The sequence below is a fragment of the Carassius gibelio genome, chromosome B3 (assembly GCF_023724105.1).
Source record: "Carassius gibelio isolate Cgi1373 ecotype wild population from Czech Republic chromosome B3, carGib1.2-hapl.c, whole genome shotgun sequence".
Classification (NCBI taxonomy): Eukaryota; Metazoa; Chordata; class Actinopteri; order Cypriniformes; family Cyprinidae; genus Carassius; species Carassius gibelio.
In genome coordinates, this window is record NC_068398.1 from 10,413,710 (window position 1) to 10,428,227 (window position 14,518).

Sequence of the window (14,518 nt, forward strand, 5' to 3'; positions counted from 1 at the left end):
CATTAACTTCAGTATCAAGAGTAAGGTTAATAAGGCCACACAGCAGAAAGTTAACATCCTAAGGGATGTACAACCAAGCTGTCTTTCCAGCTCTTACACTGATATCAGGGTTTAAATGCATTTTTTTCCCACCCTGTATTACAATTCTGTTATTAACTACTCACCCTCATGTTTTACCAAACCTGTAAGACGTTCGTTCATCTTCGGTAAACAAGATTAACTTTTTTGATGAAATCCGAGAGCTCTCTGTCCCTCCAATGCAACTGACACATTCACATGGACATCGTTTACTAGTCCATGTGACATCAGTGGATCGTCCGTTTTTTTTTTTTTTTTTTTTTGTGCAAACAATTTCCATGTCAGTCTTCGAAGCACGTTCATAGGAGTACCACAACACATTGCTATGTATGGAGAAAGCTCTCGGATTTCATTAAAAAAAAAAAAAAATTTATTTCTGTTCTGAAGATGAATAAAGCTCTTATAGGTTTGAAACAACACGAGGGTGAGAAATTAATGACAGAATTTTAGTTTTTGGGTGAACTATCTTTAAAGATTATACACATTCTTACTGTTTGTGGGTGTTAAGATTTTTAGAAAGAAGGCTTTAACTCTTGGAAAGGCTTTTACTGATTTATTTGATTGAAACAGTAAAAAAGCCATTATTTCTCAGTGTCACATGATCATTGAGAAATCACTCTAATATACTGATTTGATGCTCAAGAAACATTTTGCATTATTATTAACGTAGGAAACAGTTGCGCTGCTTAATTATATTTTAATTTTTTATACACATTTCATATTTTATTTAAATATTATTTGACAAATAGTAAAACAAAAAAGGTAATGTGTTTAAAAAAAACTTACTAACCCTAAACTTTTGAACAGTTGAGCAATTTAGCATTGATTTATCATTATTTATATAGATCTATCATTATTTATAAATTTATTTTGAAATCATTACAATTATTTTTTGTAAAGTATCATTACTTTACAAAATATTTGCAATAGTAAATAATTTCACACACACATATATATGTATATATATTTTTTTTTTCATATTATTATAGTTGTATTTTTATTTTATTATCATTATTATATTTTACAGACAGCTTGAAGACACGTTGCTGGAGAATGATGACATACATGACGGCATCGCTGCAATCCTGGAGTAAGAGAAAACATGAGAAGAAACTCACCTGGGGGTACACCAGAGGAAATGGTGGAGGACGACAGCTGACCTTGACCTTTGGAGGTCATACCGGCCACCTGAATGGTGTAGGTAGTGAGCGCCGTCAGTCCGGTGACCCGGTACTCCTGTGTGATGTTGGGCAGGTAATGCGTGACGCGAGTGTTTGTTCTGTTGAATTCCTCCCAGGAAATGCGATACCCTGCAGGCACAAGACGGAAAGCGGTTCAGCAGACAGCCAGAAGATCAGGAGAAACCGCTAAAGGGGGTGGTTCAGATACCGGTGAGGAGGCCGTTCTTCTCCGGCGGGTCTTTCCAGCTGACTTTGAGAGACGTGTCCAGGATTTCTGTGAAGCTCAGGTGACCTACGGGTCCAGGAGCTGAGCATACAGACACCCACATCAAGTCTTTTTAAAGGCCTGAACAGAACATCCTCATGGGTCGAGATGGATGGAGTATGTAATAAAGGACACTCACTGTCTTCGTGGGTGCGTACGTGCAGCGGAGTGCTACGAGGGCCATCTCCAGGTGTAGTGAAGCACAACACGCAGGTGAAGTACTCCGTGAACTTCTTCAGTCCGGCGATGTAGCCTACATGAACGCTGTCCTGAAAATTGGGTCTCACAGTAACCAAGGTAACATCTTCCTCGTGGCTTGGTTCCCATGCCAACAGCTGAAGTAAAAAAAAAGCGGACAGATGTGACCACTATCACTTAGCACAAGCCAATGTGAATCCTGCCGCTGTCTCAGCATGACATATATTGGACGTAATGAAAGCATTATTATAAAAGGGGCACTGCACACTTGTGCTCGACCACTAGAGGGCAGTGGATGGACGCTCACCTTGTATCCCTGGTTGATTCCGTTGATGAACTGTGGGCTTGGAGCACTCCATGTGAAACGGACTGTGGTGGAGTTGACAGCCTCGGCCTGGACGTTCCCTGGTGGGACCGTGGGCACTGGAAAGGAGAAGATTTGACGAAGTGAGATGGTGAGGGAAATCAAAGAGCCGACAATGATTTCTTTGTGTGACATCTATTAGACATGGTATATAAACTCTTGTATAAAAATTACAAGTACTTAGTTTAAATTGGTGATTTTGGTCTGTCGCACCTCTGTATCTCACAGAGGTGTATCTAACCCTTATATATTACCTAACATCTCACAGGTCTGTATCTAACCCTTATGTTATACTGTAGCTAATGTTAAATTTGATTTTAAACATTTAGTCATATTCATAACAAATTACTAACTAACCTCCCTTATGAAAGGAAAATATATTTACCAATATATTTCTTAAAATATATCGTGATATATTGTAATATATTATTTTCCCTTTTTATTTTCTAATATTTTATAAATTTGAATAATATATTGATGATACATATATTATATAATATATTGCAAAATATACAAATGATTGCCGCTTTCAATATATTGCAATATATTGGAAAAAATAAATATATATAAGAATATATTCCTAATATATAACATGATATTTTCCAATATACTGCAATATATTTTTGTTTCATAATGGCTTACTGACCAAAAAACATATATTCAGCAATATTTTTCCACAATACCAAAAAATAGTAATATTCCTTCTAAATAAAACAAAATAAAACTATCTGATATAAAATTGTTTATTCAATCTGTTGAAATTGTATTCATATTTAATTATTATCTAATTTTAATGACCAAAAACAATTGTTTTACTTTGACCTGCATGTTGTGCTCAACCCTGTAACTGCGTGATTTTTCCCTATAACAAAAAAATACAATAAAAATTAAACTGTGACGCACAGGAAGTGACATCATTTGAATGCTTTCTTCAATGTGATGACAAGAGAAGTAAGTCTTATTCAATTTTCAGATTTATTTACACAAATTGTAGTGTTGATGGCATTTATCAAGTGTAACTATTCAACCCCGTTACTGTATAAAAATAAATTATCTTTAATTTAAGATAAATAATAAATAATCTAAAATATTTAATATTAAATTAAACTTTAAAAAACCTGTTGATAGAAGATATTCTCAAGATCCTCACCGCCTTGCAGGGTCCATTCTGTGACTTTGGGGCTGTAGACGCCCTGGCCCGCCCCGTTATAAGCAGCCACCTCAATCTCATAGTTGGTCCAAATGATGAGGTCCTCCAGCAGGAGATTCGTTTGGTCTGGGTTGGTGATGTTTTTCATCTGACAGTCCACCGGTAAACCAGACAGACAGTACCTGAGCAGCATGGTGGGAACAGCATGAGACGATGGAAAAGCATCAGCCCCGTGACTTCTAAGACTCAAAAATAAGAGTTCTCGCTGAGAGGACACTATTGGCTCCAATGGGACGTGAAGCAGACGAGGGCCGGTCTACTCTAGAAGATGAAGTGCAGCTGAGAGCAGCTTGATTGTGTAAAGGACAGTCCCAGAGATCTCTCACCTGATGATATAGCCTTGAAGCGGACCATTTTGGTGGCTCTCGGGGGGAGGTTGCCACTGGATCATGATGGACTGGTTTGTCCGGCCACTGGCTATCACTGTCTGAGGAGGGGCGCTGGGGGGCTCCTCGGGTAATGATACTCTAAAAACAGGGAATTGGGAGAAAGACCAAAATAGATTAAAAGAGAAAGTGGAAAGGCCGTTTGAAGCAGGTTTGAGTCTGTTTCTTTCTCTACTCAGTCTTTTTCCTTGTTTTAGTCTACCTTATAAAACAGAGGGGAACATCCAAAATGTATCATTTAAAAGACAGAGAACTGGAATATCTGGAAGATTAAAATAACATTGAGCTAGGTTTAGAAACCTCAAACCATACTGAAATTGAGGGATATATTTATTTATTTATTTTTTAACACACACACACATATATATATAGTTATCATAATTATCATTTTGGGAATGTTATTTGTTCTGTAAACAAGCAGTAATGTTTAAAAAATGTTAGACTAACATCTTTTCTGATCGATGTAGAAATAATATTTTGGTGCTAACATTTAAAGACCATGTAACTTTGAATGAACGTTCTATTAACGCTGCAGACAGGATTTTGAGACAATCTTGCCATAATATTCTCAGAACAATCCCTATTAGGGTTCGTACATGTGTGACATTGATTATGTATGTGCTGAGTGTATCTGAGTGTCGTTGTAATCCATGAATCCATGAGTTGAAGGTGAATAACGATTAAGAACTTTGAGGCTCCATCTCGGAAGCCTGCATCATTTCTAGCAGAGGCCCTCGAGATACGTGCCTCCTCTCGGCGTGGAGATGATCAAAAGACGCCACAGCCAAAATTGGCTAATCCCAGAGACTAAAAAAAATAGTCTTAATTCTATTTAACTTGACATCTTCATATCTCCTGCGTGAGTGGCGCAGTTCTGTGGCTGAGATAAAGCGCAATGTTTTAGGATCAAAGAAATAGGCGCGGATCCTTGAGCGGCGCAGTGCTGTTATGTCACCCCCATCTCTGCGGATCCCCCATCTGAACGCGCTGAGAAGAATGTCTTCTGATCTGCGCGCATGCAAGTTGCTAAACGAGTGGCAGACGTTAGCTGAGAGAATAGATCTGGTGCGAGATGAGCTCAGAGTCAGTGGGAATAAACGGATGGCACTGTTTCGCATCAATGCATCAGTTTGGGCTGCGTTTGTCAGAATCAAGGAGGTTTATAATACCTGTTAGCATTCCTATTCATCACAATGGCAGCCGCTCGCTCAGAAAGTATATGATTTTTAAACCTGGCATCATTGCTCCAGGGCGATCGGTTTAAATCAATGCAGTAACTCACTGATAATAGATAAAAAATGCTCATTTGTTGACAGCTACTGGTGTAAATAATTAATTTGTTCACTGATTATTATTGTTGAACTGATTCAAACAAGGTTCATGTCACTCTGAAGACTGGAGTACGGATCAGCTTTGCTATAACACAAATAACTTACTTGAAATCGTAGTAATATTTCACAATATTACAGTTTTCACTATCAAATAAATGCAGTGTTGGTGAGCATAAGCGACTGTCTGCAGAGTGAGTAGTTGCTAAGCAGTTAAACCTTGAACCTGGTTTTGCATGTGCTAATTAGCATGATAAATTAGGTTTCGAATGATGAAACCTCCAGGAAGAGTTCACTTCCACACCTCTTGGACCACTATTAAGTGTGTTGAAGAACAATTTGACATTCTCATAACAGCGTGTTGTTCATTTCGCCCTCGGGGATGTTAGCTCTTGACGGGGCATTGCATCAGAAACACTTTTTTTTTTCCCCTTAATATTTTCCCGGCCTGTTTCTTTTAAGTCCGTTGAGGACTTTGTTATCCTGGGTGGCAGATTATTGATTTGCCACAGCAGTGCATGCGCAGGATGTTGCAGACGGGCAAAGAATGTTTACTTCCCACATGCTTTCAGATCTCATCCTCGATCATTGATTCGAGCTTGACTTTTCCATTTTCAATCAGACTCCCACCCGCTGTAAAGGCAGCGAGCACGCCGCACTCTCCGGCTGATCCGAAGAAACTCCAAATGTGACTGTTCTATCAGATTACAAGAATCAAATATCTGCTTCCTTCATAGCAGGATCCCTTAAGACACAAGCAGATATGAATATGAATGCGCGAACGCATCATATTCATGCAGGAATGTTGTTTGGCGTTTTCACGGTTTTTGGGGCATCTTAGAGTCAGGATGTCTCAGACGTCACAGGCGTTCCCGTGAGATCTGAGCACATTTGAAGGCGCGAGTCACTTGGCTCTCTTTGTAATGCTGTAGTAGACAGAGTGGAAAGCAGTTGTACAAAAGCTGCTAAAAATCTCTCAGTGCACGGTTCCATTCCTCACAGCACTGTGGGCTGCAGGCTCCGATTCAGTTGAATAATGCACTACCTCTCTCCTCACGGGGGCTGTAGGTCTGAGAGAAGAAAGTCTTCCCACTTTTGCCAGGCTTTTGTGGTCATTCTTCCACGCCTAAGTGTGATTCTCACAGACATGTCTGCGCTAGTCCTCAGGACACCCCAGGAAACCCAGTTTCTCTGACCGTTTGATGGAAAGCGTCGACTGAAATCACTAGCTCCAATCTGATTGGCCCGGATTATTCATTTCTGGAAGTAAAAGTGCAACAGCTTTCCTAGCAGTCTGTCTGTGCAATGAGGAATACTACTAGATTCGTCCAAGTTTACCAGGTTGGTGGAATCTAACATATTTTTGATTCTGATCAGAAAAGTATAACAAAATTGTAAGTATTTTCCATACAAGTATTCATGAAGACTGTTAGATTTTTTGTAAATCATTTTCTGCACCTTTCGTACAGACTATTGAAGTGAAGTGAAGTGACATTCAGCCAAGTATGGTGACCCATACTCAGAATTTGTGCTCTGCATTTAACCCATCCAAAATGCACACACACAGAGCAGTGAACACACACACACTGTGAGCACACACCCGGAGCAGTGGGCAGCCATTTATACTGCGGCGCCCGGGGAGCAGTTGGGGGTTCGATGCCTTGCTCAAGGGCACCTAAGTCGTGGTACTGAAGGTGGAGAGAGAACTGTACATGCACTACCCCCACCCACAATTCCCTCCGGCCCGAGACTAGAACTCACAATTATGGAATACCATTCCCGCCACTGAATAAAAAAGGTAGCCTAATAACGACTTTTCATTTTACAATTTGACAATTTTTTTCCTGTGAGATATAAACTCACAATTCTGAGAAAATATCAGTCAAAATTTGTATGATAAAAAGATGTAATTACATTTTCTTTTCTTTCTTTTTTTTTTTGCGGAAAATAGCGTCCATATACTACAGCCCAAAGAATAGAGTTTAGAACAAAGCGTTAACTGAAATAAAACAAAATATATAAAAACTGTAAACTTTTTTTTTTTTTTTCAGCTAGGCAACATTTCTCATTTTCATTCAGCTTAACTTGTTATAAATTAACTAAACTTAAAAAAGTAAAAAAAAGTAAAAAAAAAAAAATAAATGTTAAAAAAAAATAATAATAATTTTTAAATAATAAAAAAATACTTTTTTAAATAATAAAAATGACCTAAAACACAAAATTGTTTAAATCTTAAAAAAAAAAAAAAAAACTTTAAAATTTAAATTAAAAATGCAAAATATAAATATAATAATATGATAATTATAAAAATAATAATATCATCTCCCTCATGTCCACAAGGTGGTGGAACTTTTGCCATACTTTGTCAGAACAATAACAAAAACAACAACAAAATCGAAATCCTGTAGACAACAAACAAAAGACACACTCAAGTCATTATGTGAATGGGTTAAGAGATACACAAATAATTAAATATAGTTTAAAAGAGCACAGACATTTTTATCGGTCATAACATGTGGAGAAAAATTGCGCAGGCACTGGACAAACATGAAACTTTGAAGATTGAATGTGTCGAGTACCTCTATATGCACACTATAAATTTGAGTTTACACTTTATATAGCGTATGTACTCAGACACACATTATACATTTAACATATGTATACATTTTTCCTCATTAGCATATTATGGTATATTTAATATAAATTTGCCCCTAAATAGCATGTAACTAACTGAACTGTGATTGGTAGCTTTCCATGTCAGTCAGACGGTCTCTTTTTGTCAAAGCGGGTAGTACTTGAACTGAATAAACTTTGATAAAGACCAGACTTCATGCTATACTCCAAAAAACTGGCTATGTAAACACTTTTTTCCTTGAATGTATTTAGGCTTCTGTATCTCGGATCATTTTGTTAACACTAATCTCACAGTTCGACGTCCTAAGCTTCAGGCTTAGCTGTGAAGACAGTAAAGGTGATCCAGTGTTTCTGACTCTTTGGGTCCCAGACTCACCGCACCGTCTCCCTGCTGAACTGGCCCTTCCCCACGTCGTTGACGGCACACAGGCGGAACTGGTAAGAACGTGCCGGGATGAGGCCCCCCACAATCACACTGGAGGCTTCTGGATCGATGTTGGCCAAGAGCACAGTCCAAGGTGCGTCTGACACAAACAGAGACATCGAGAACGAGTGACGAGTGAAGAGTGACAGAAAAATACAGCAGGCCAGAACACTCACTGTTCTCTGACACCTCCAGGATGTAACGGATGAGCGGGCTGTTCCCGTCAAAGGCCTGGGCCCAGGTCAGGTTGATGGTCCGTCTCTCTGAGCTGCTGAGGGTGGCGATGAGGTTCTCTGGAGCATGAGGCAACTGCCTACAGAGACCCAAAAAGCAAGAGGAAAATAATACAAATCGATAATTATTCAAACATTTTACAGCAGTTAACACTCCATTTCAATTCAGTTTTAAATATAAACTACCATTCAAAATTCAGTAAGAAGTCCTGTCTTTAAAAGCACACTAATGCTGCATTTACTTGATTAATTAAAATACAGTAAAAACAGCAGAACTGTGAAACGCAGTACTGTTTTCTACTGTAATGTATTTAAAAATGTAATTGATTCCTGTGATGCAAAGCTGAATTTTCATCATCACTATTCCTGTCTTCAGTGTCACATGATCCTTCAAAAATCATTCTAATATGCTTAATTGCTTATTATAATCAATGTTGAAAACAGCTGTGCTGCTGCTTTTGGTGGACAGAATATATATATATATTTTTTAAGAAGAAATGTTTATAATATTATAAATGCCATTACTGTCACTTTTGACAATTTAAACGCATCTTTGCTCAATAAAAGTATTAATTTCTTATATATAAAAAAAAAAAAACATTCTGTCCCCAAACTTTTGAATGGTAATGTACATACATGTATACAAAACATTTACATATATTTAAATAAAATAAGCTTATCCTGTTATTATTATTATTTTTTTTTTGCTATTTCGCTAAGCTGCAGACAATTTGGCTATACAAATGTACAATTGTTTGTCATGTCGATAAAGCAGACCAAATGATGTTAAGAGAGAGATAAAGAGAGTTTGGATAATAAATATTGACTCTCTTGTTTATATAAAAGTTGCCTCGACTGCTTTATTCATGACGCAGATAAAATAAAATGCACCTCTCTACTTGAAACAATCAAACATTGATAAAAAGAGAGAGAGAGGGAGGAAAGGGAAAGCAATGTTCGGATGTTTGTTTACTATTCACTGTGCATTCTCAACAACCTATTGTTTCAGTTCAAATCCCAGTAGAAAGCCATAGCTCACAGATACAATCCAAAACAGTGTCCAAGAGAAGGTGCAAACCAGTGGCCGAAGGACACAGTGGATAATTGGCCGGGCGAGAGCATTTTTGACATGTACCTGACTCTCAAGTGAGCGCTGCGAGAATCATTGCCTCCAACAGATGTGACTTTACAAGTGTAGGTCCCAATGTCTCCTGACCAGGTCTGAGATATATGCAGGGTGCCGTTGGAGTCGAGACGCAAGCGAGGACTCGATTTCATGTCAATAACCGCTCCTCCTTTCTCCCAGATGTGCCTGTGAATAACAGAGGCCTATTTACTTATTCTTGTTCACAGCAACAATACATGGCAAAGCTGTTTACTTAATGAATAAACAAACACTCTCTCTCACACACACACACACACACACACACAACAGAAAATTGGTTTGCACACATATATGCACTCATACATACACATCAACACTTCTTAATTGCAGCCACATCGTTTCCCCATTTAATCTCGTCTGCCTTGAGTTTAATTAAAGTCTCCATCTAAGTTATTGCTTTGTTTACATATTCATCCATTTTCCCTGATCAAATGAATAACAGCAGCCCGGCAGGTGACAGTTAAATCAAGTCTAATGCGACTCAATGTAATAAACAACAGACAGGACAGGGATGGAAGGAACAAGCAAGTGTTGATCAAAGACCGAATGTGCACTGATAGAAATAGAGAGAGTGTGAGAGAGAAAGACAACAGACATTTCGACAGAGGTGACAACAGACGTGTTAAGGAGGGTGGAGGTTGTACCTGACTGTAACGCTGGGGTCATGGGTCACCCCGCAGGTCATGGCTGCTTTGGTGCCCTTGATCACGCTCTGGTCCTGAGGTGGATTAGTGATCCGTGTTCGAGCTGCACACACAAATCACAGTGTTGTACCGTAATCGATGGCATTGATTTTCCCTTTCAATTTCTATTAAACATGTAACAGCCTTACCTTGTGAAAAAGAAGCAAACGGTTTTAAAAAGAGTTCTTATTATGGAAATAATATATTTTAAAAGAACATATGTAAGGGTGGACTTTAATGCTTTTTTGCTCATTAGTTGCAATTAAATGAAAATGTACTATGGTTAAAAACCTATTAAATGCAATTAGCTGAGCTTTATTGTGCCTAAGTAAGCCATAAGTACATCTTCACATACAATTTCATAATTACTTCTATTGTCTCATGGACATATGGTTGAAGTGTATTGCTGAAAAGCATTTATGTTAAACTAAAATATACTTTAATGTAATTTCTACTGAAACTTATGTGAATATTTATTTATTTTGAAAACCGAAGAATTCTAAAAGTGCACATTGAATATAATTAACTACACTACTTTTCTGCAAGTGTTAGACAACACTACTTTTAAAAGGCTTTCAAGGGAGAAACGTATTGGCATGGGTCAAGGATGTGACACTGATTTTTCTGTCTGATTTAATAGTCTCTTTAAAAATATATTAAAATTGTATTCATACATTAAATTACTTTAATACAGTACAGCTCTTCTATGAGGAGCATGTTTTTCATTTCTTAATTAAAATGTATTTTGATATTATTTGGGGGCTTAAAGTCAAAGGTGTAATGGTGGCACAAATGTTCTGTTTAAATGAAGAAACAAGCCAAAGGCCTTTTATGTGAAAAGAAAAGACAAAAAATAAAACAAAACAAAACAAAACATATATTGCTTTTAAATATCTGAAAACAAAAATATCTGCCAAATAAAAGTCATGCAGCGTGATCATCAAAGTTATGTGGTGGAACAAGACAAAAGAAAAAAAAACAAAGCAAAACTAAACTAAACTAAACTAAACTATCAAACAAACAAAAAAACTAAGCAAAACAAAAGCAAAGCAAGGCAAAATAAAACAAAACAAAGCAAAAAATAAATAAAAGACAAACCAAAACATAGTGTAATACATGACATTTTAGACCATGTCTGTCAAAGACGCTCATTGGATAACAAAGTTGACAAATACCTAAGTACCCTTTTTTATTATTAGGATGTGTATTTTCATGTGTATTCAAGATGTTTGGAAAATATGTTATTATGTTTTACTTCACGGTTAAAAAAATTTTGTCATTCAAGTTAAATATTGTCTTAATATGGTTTTATATATATAAAAATAATTGTTCTTTCCTTTTCTTCTTATTGTGGATACTCTTATGCAGTGTATCACTGACCTAAAAAAAGATCTTCTAGCAGGGACTGAATGGGCTATGTTAACCAGACAAACCTTGACTGTGACTTGACTGGACAGTGAAGAAAGAAAGCGAACAGTGGGTCACTTCTCAGACAGACTCTTATTATTAAATGGGTGGACAGAAGCTGCAGTAAAAATCATGCTATTTGACCACGCTATACGGGACTAGCCATGCACTCACCCCACACCACCAGATCGGCCGAGGCTTCATCAATGCCGCGGGAGTTACTGGCCATGCAGGTGTAGGATCCAGCGTCAGACAGGTGAGAGGGGCTGATCAGAAGACTGCCAGACTCCAGCAAGGTGAAACGCGGCAACTGCACAGAGCCGCTTGCCAGAACCCGATCAGCTGTGCCAAGATGGAGGGATGGCAAAACACAAGGGAGAGAGAGAGAGAGAAATGAAAATGAAGATCAAACAGACAAGACGGTCCCCAGCTCATCAGAAGACCGTTGATTGGACACTTGATTTAGGTGACACCCCTAAGCTTGCAAAGATACATTAATGTTCCTAAGTCCATGAGACACTGATGGATGTCTTTCTTTGAGAGAGATGACTGATTGGAGACTGACCTTTCTGCCACGTGATTGCGGGCCGTGGTGCCCCTGAGGTCTCACAGTGTAAAATGATGGACATGCCATCAATCACAGCGCTGTCAGAAGGGCCGGCCGTGATGTTTGGGGCGATACCTGCGCAACAGAAAGAGGCTGGTGACATGTATATTCACATATTCCAAAACCAAAATACGAACAAACACACACAGTCGAGACTTTCCATTGACTTTTACCATTGTGATATTGAGCTAATAATGAGTCCACTTCAATTCCTAAACCTTTTTTTTTATTTATTTTTTGAGTTTCTTGAACACATTTAGGATTTATTATCCAGTTACATAAATTAAACTGGTAGGGAATGATCTGGAATCACATTCTGGCACTGATTCGATCTAATTCATCCATATATGTTCCAGTCCAGTTTTGGCTTCACCTTGGACACAAAATGTCTCTATTTAACAAGTGTTAGCGCTCATTAGAAAAAAACAAACTTGAAAGTACATTACATTAAGCATCACGCTTGCCTCTAGTCAGGGGTGCTGTGTTTTTCTCTCAACATGTCGCTCTGTGGGTCGCTCTCCGTTCCAGTGAAATAACAGAATAAAAAACAACCAAATAGGCCCCATTTCTGAGAAACAGTCACTGATATGCAGTAGCAGTTTTTGCTTGGATTATTAAAAGCTGTAAACACAGATGGGGATTCAGTTTGATATATGTGCGTATTTTTCTTTGAATTTATTTTCTGTTTGTTTTCCAGCAATATACACTTCTGTTCAAAAGTTTGGAGGCAGTAATATTTTGCCTGTGTGTGTGAAAGAGATTCGATTTATAAAGAGTGACAGTAAAAAATACATTTATAATGTGGCAAAACATTTCAGTTTTACATAAATGCTATTCTTTTCAACTTTCTATTCATCAAAGAATCCCGGAGAAAATACATATTTAATTGTCTCCATGAAAATATTATGCAGCAAAATGGTTTTTAACACTGATAATAAAAATATATATTTCTTAAACAGGAAATCAGCATGTAATGATGCTGAAAATTCAGCTTTGCATCAAAGGAATAAATTACAATATATATATATATATATATATATATATATTCAAATAGAAAAGTACTAATTGTAGTACTATTTCACATCCTCAATATTTTCATCCTAGCATGTTTCCTGTGTTATATATATGTGGTTGTCAGGTTTTGTCTTATCTCACATCTAGAGAAAAATTATAATTTACACACACACTCTCACACACACACACACGCACACGCACACGCACACGCACACACATATACATTCCAGAGGATCTAAATGTGAAAATATAAGAGCCATTGCTCCCTAACTTGACTAAATCATCAAGCTGTCTACTATGCATTAAATAAATGGTGGACATAATAAAGACCTGTCCAGTGCAGACAAAACAACCATTATTCTTACTATCTCTCACTCTTAACCTTGGGATAATCACTCTTCTTAATCTTTCCTTCTTTCTTAAAGTAAAAGCTGCTGATAAGTCACAGGCTTTATAAAATGACTCATCTGACAGGAGATAAGGAAGAAGATGAATGTAGGGGAGAAGTGTAATAAATGAAGACAGAGTTATTGACAGGCCCAGATGGTGCTTCGACGTACTGGTGACAGCAAGGTACGTGTTGGTCTGGATCTCTCCTGCTAAGCTGCGAGCGAAGCACTGGAACATTCCGGTGTCGTCCGGGAGCAGTCCATTAATCTGCAGACTGCCGCCCACCAGGACTCTGTAGCGAGGTGTCTTCACGGGGCTTATGGGTACAGCATCCTTATACCACACTATATCTGGCTGAGGAACACCTGCAGGGGCATAGCAAGAGGAGTGTTATCTAACACATCCACACACACACTCTCTCTCTCTCTCACACACACACACACGGTGCACAAACTCACCGCGAGCTTGGCATGGGATGTCTACCACCTTCTCCATCTCAGCAGTAATGTGTCTGTCAGGCTCCTTCACAAACTGGGGATGTTCTGCACAGAGTTCAGTTCAATCAGTCGTGAGAGTACTTGACCAGACTGATCTAAAACACTCAATAACACTGAAATATAGAGAGTGTGCAGGGCCTTCAGAAAGTATTCGACTTCATTATTGTTGCAGAATAAAATAAATCGTTCAGGGTGTTTTTTGTATTTTTTTATTTAACATGGCTGTCAAAAATCATTATAACATTCACAGTCTTTAACAACCTACTGTATATATATAGTGAGTGTTTAATCATCTGATATGACAGATCACACTAGATGCATTAATAATGTGCAGAAACATCATGTGCATTCAGACAGAGGAGGTAATTGTGCACTTTTGCACCTTTAATAATTATGTTTTACATGAATATTGTGGAGAAAATATTTTAAGAGTAGCAAAAAAAAAAAGTAAAGC

General features: G+C 37.8%; 1 protein-coding gene across 6 annotated transcripts in view; it reads right to left on the reverse strand.

Moving 5' to 3' along the window:
- The window catches only part of LOC127953278 (protein sidekick-2-like), a 128,738-nt gene that overhangs the window by 22,208 nt on the left and 92,012 nt on the right, over positions 1-14,518 (reverse strand). For all 6 annotated transcript variants that reach the window (XM_052552312.1, XM_052552311.1, XM_052552309.1 and 3 more), the window contains exons 8-21: positions 14,026-14,109; positions 13,738-13,932; positions 12,122-12,238; positions 11,731-11,898; positions 10,111-10,213; positions 9,437-9,613; positions 8,245-8,381; positions 8,021-8,168; positions 3,623-3,763; positions 3,237-3,418; positions 2,030-2,145; positions 1,664-1,859; positions 1,468-1,566; positions 1,197-1,388 (exon numbers count right to left, since the gene is read on the reverse strand). In XM_052552312.1, the coding sequence (XP_052408272.1) occupies positions 1,197-1,388; positions 1,468-1,566; positions 1,664-1,859; positions 2,030-2,145; positions 3,237-3,418; positions 3,623-3,763; positions 8,021-8,168; positions 8,245-8,381; positions 9,437-9,613; positions 10,111-10,213; positions 11,731-11,898; positions 12,122-12,238; positions 13,738-13,932; positions 14,026-14,109 (2,055 nt within the window). The remainder of the gene's footprint in view (positions 1-1,196; positions 1,389-1,467; positions 1,567-1,663; positions 1,860-2,029; positions 2,146-3,236; positions 3,419-3,622; positions 3,764-8,020; positions 8,169-8,244; positions 8,382-9,436; positions 9,614-10,110; positions 10,214-11,730; positions 11,899-12,121; positions 12,239-13,737; positions 13,933-14,025; positions 14,110-14,518) is intronic.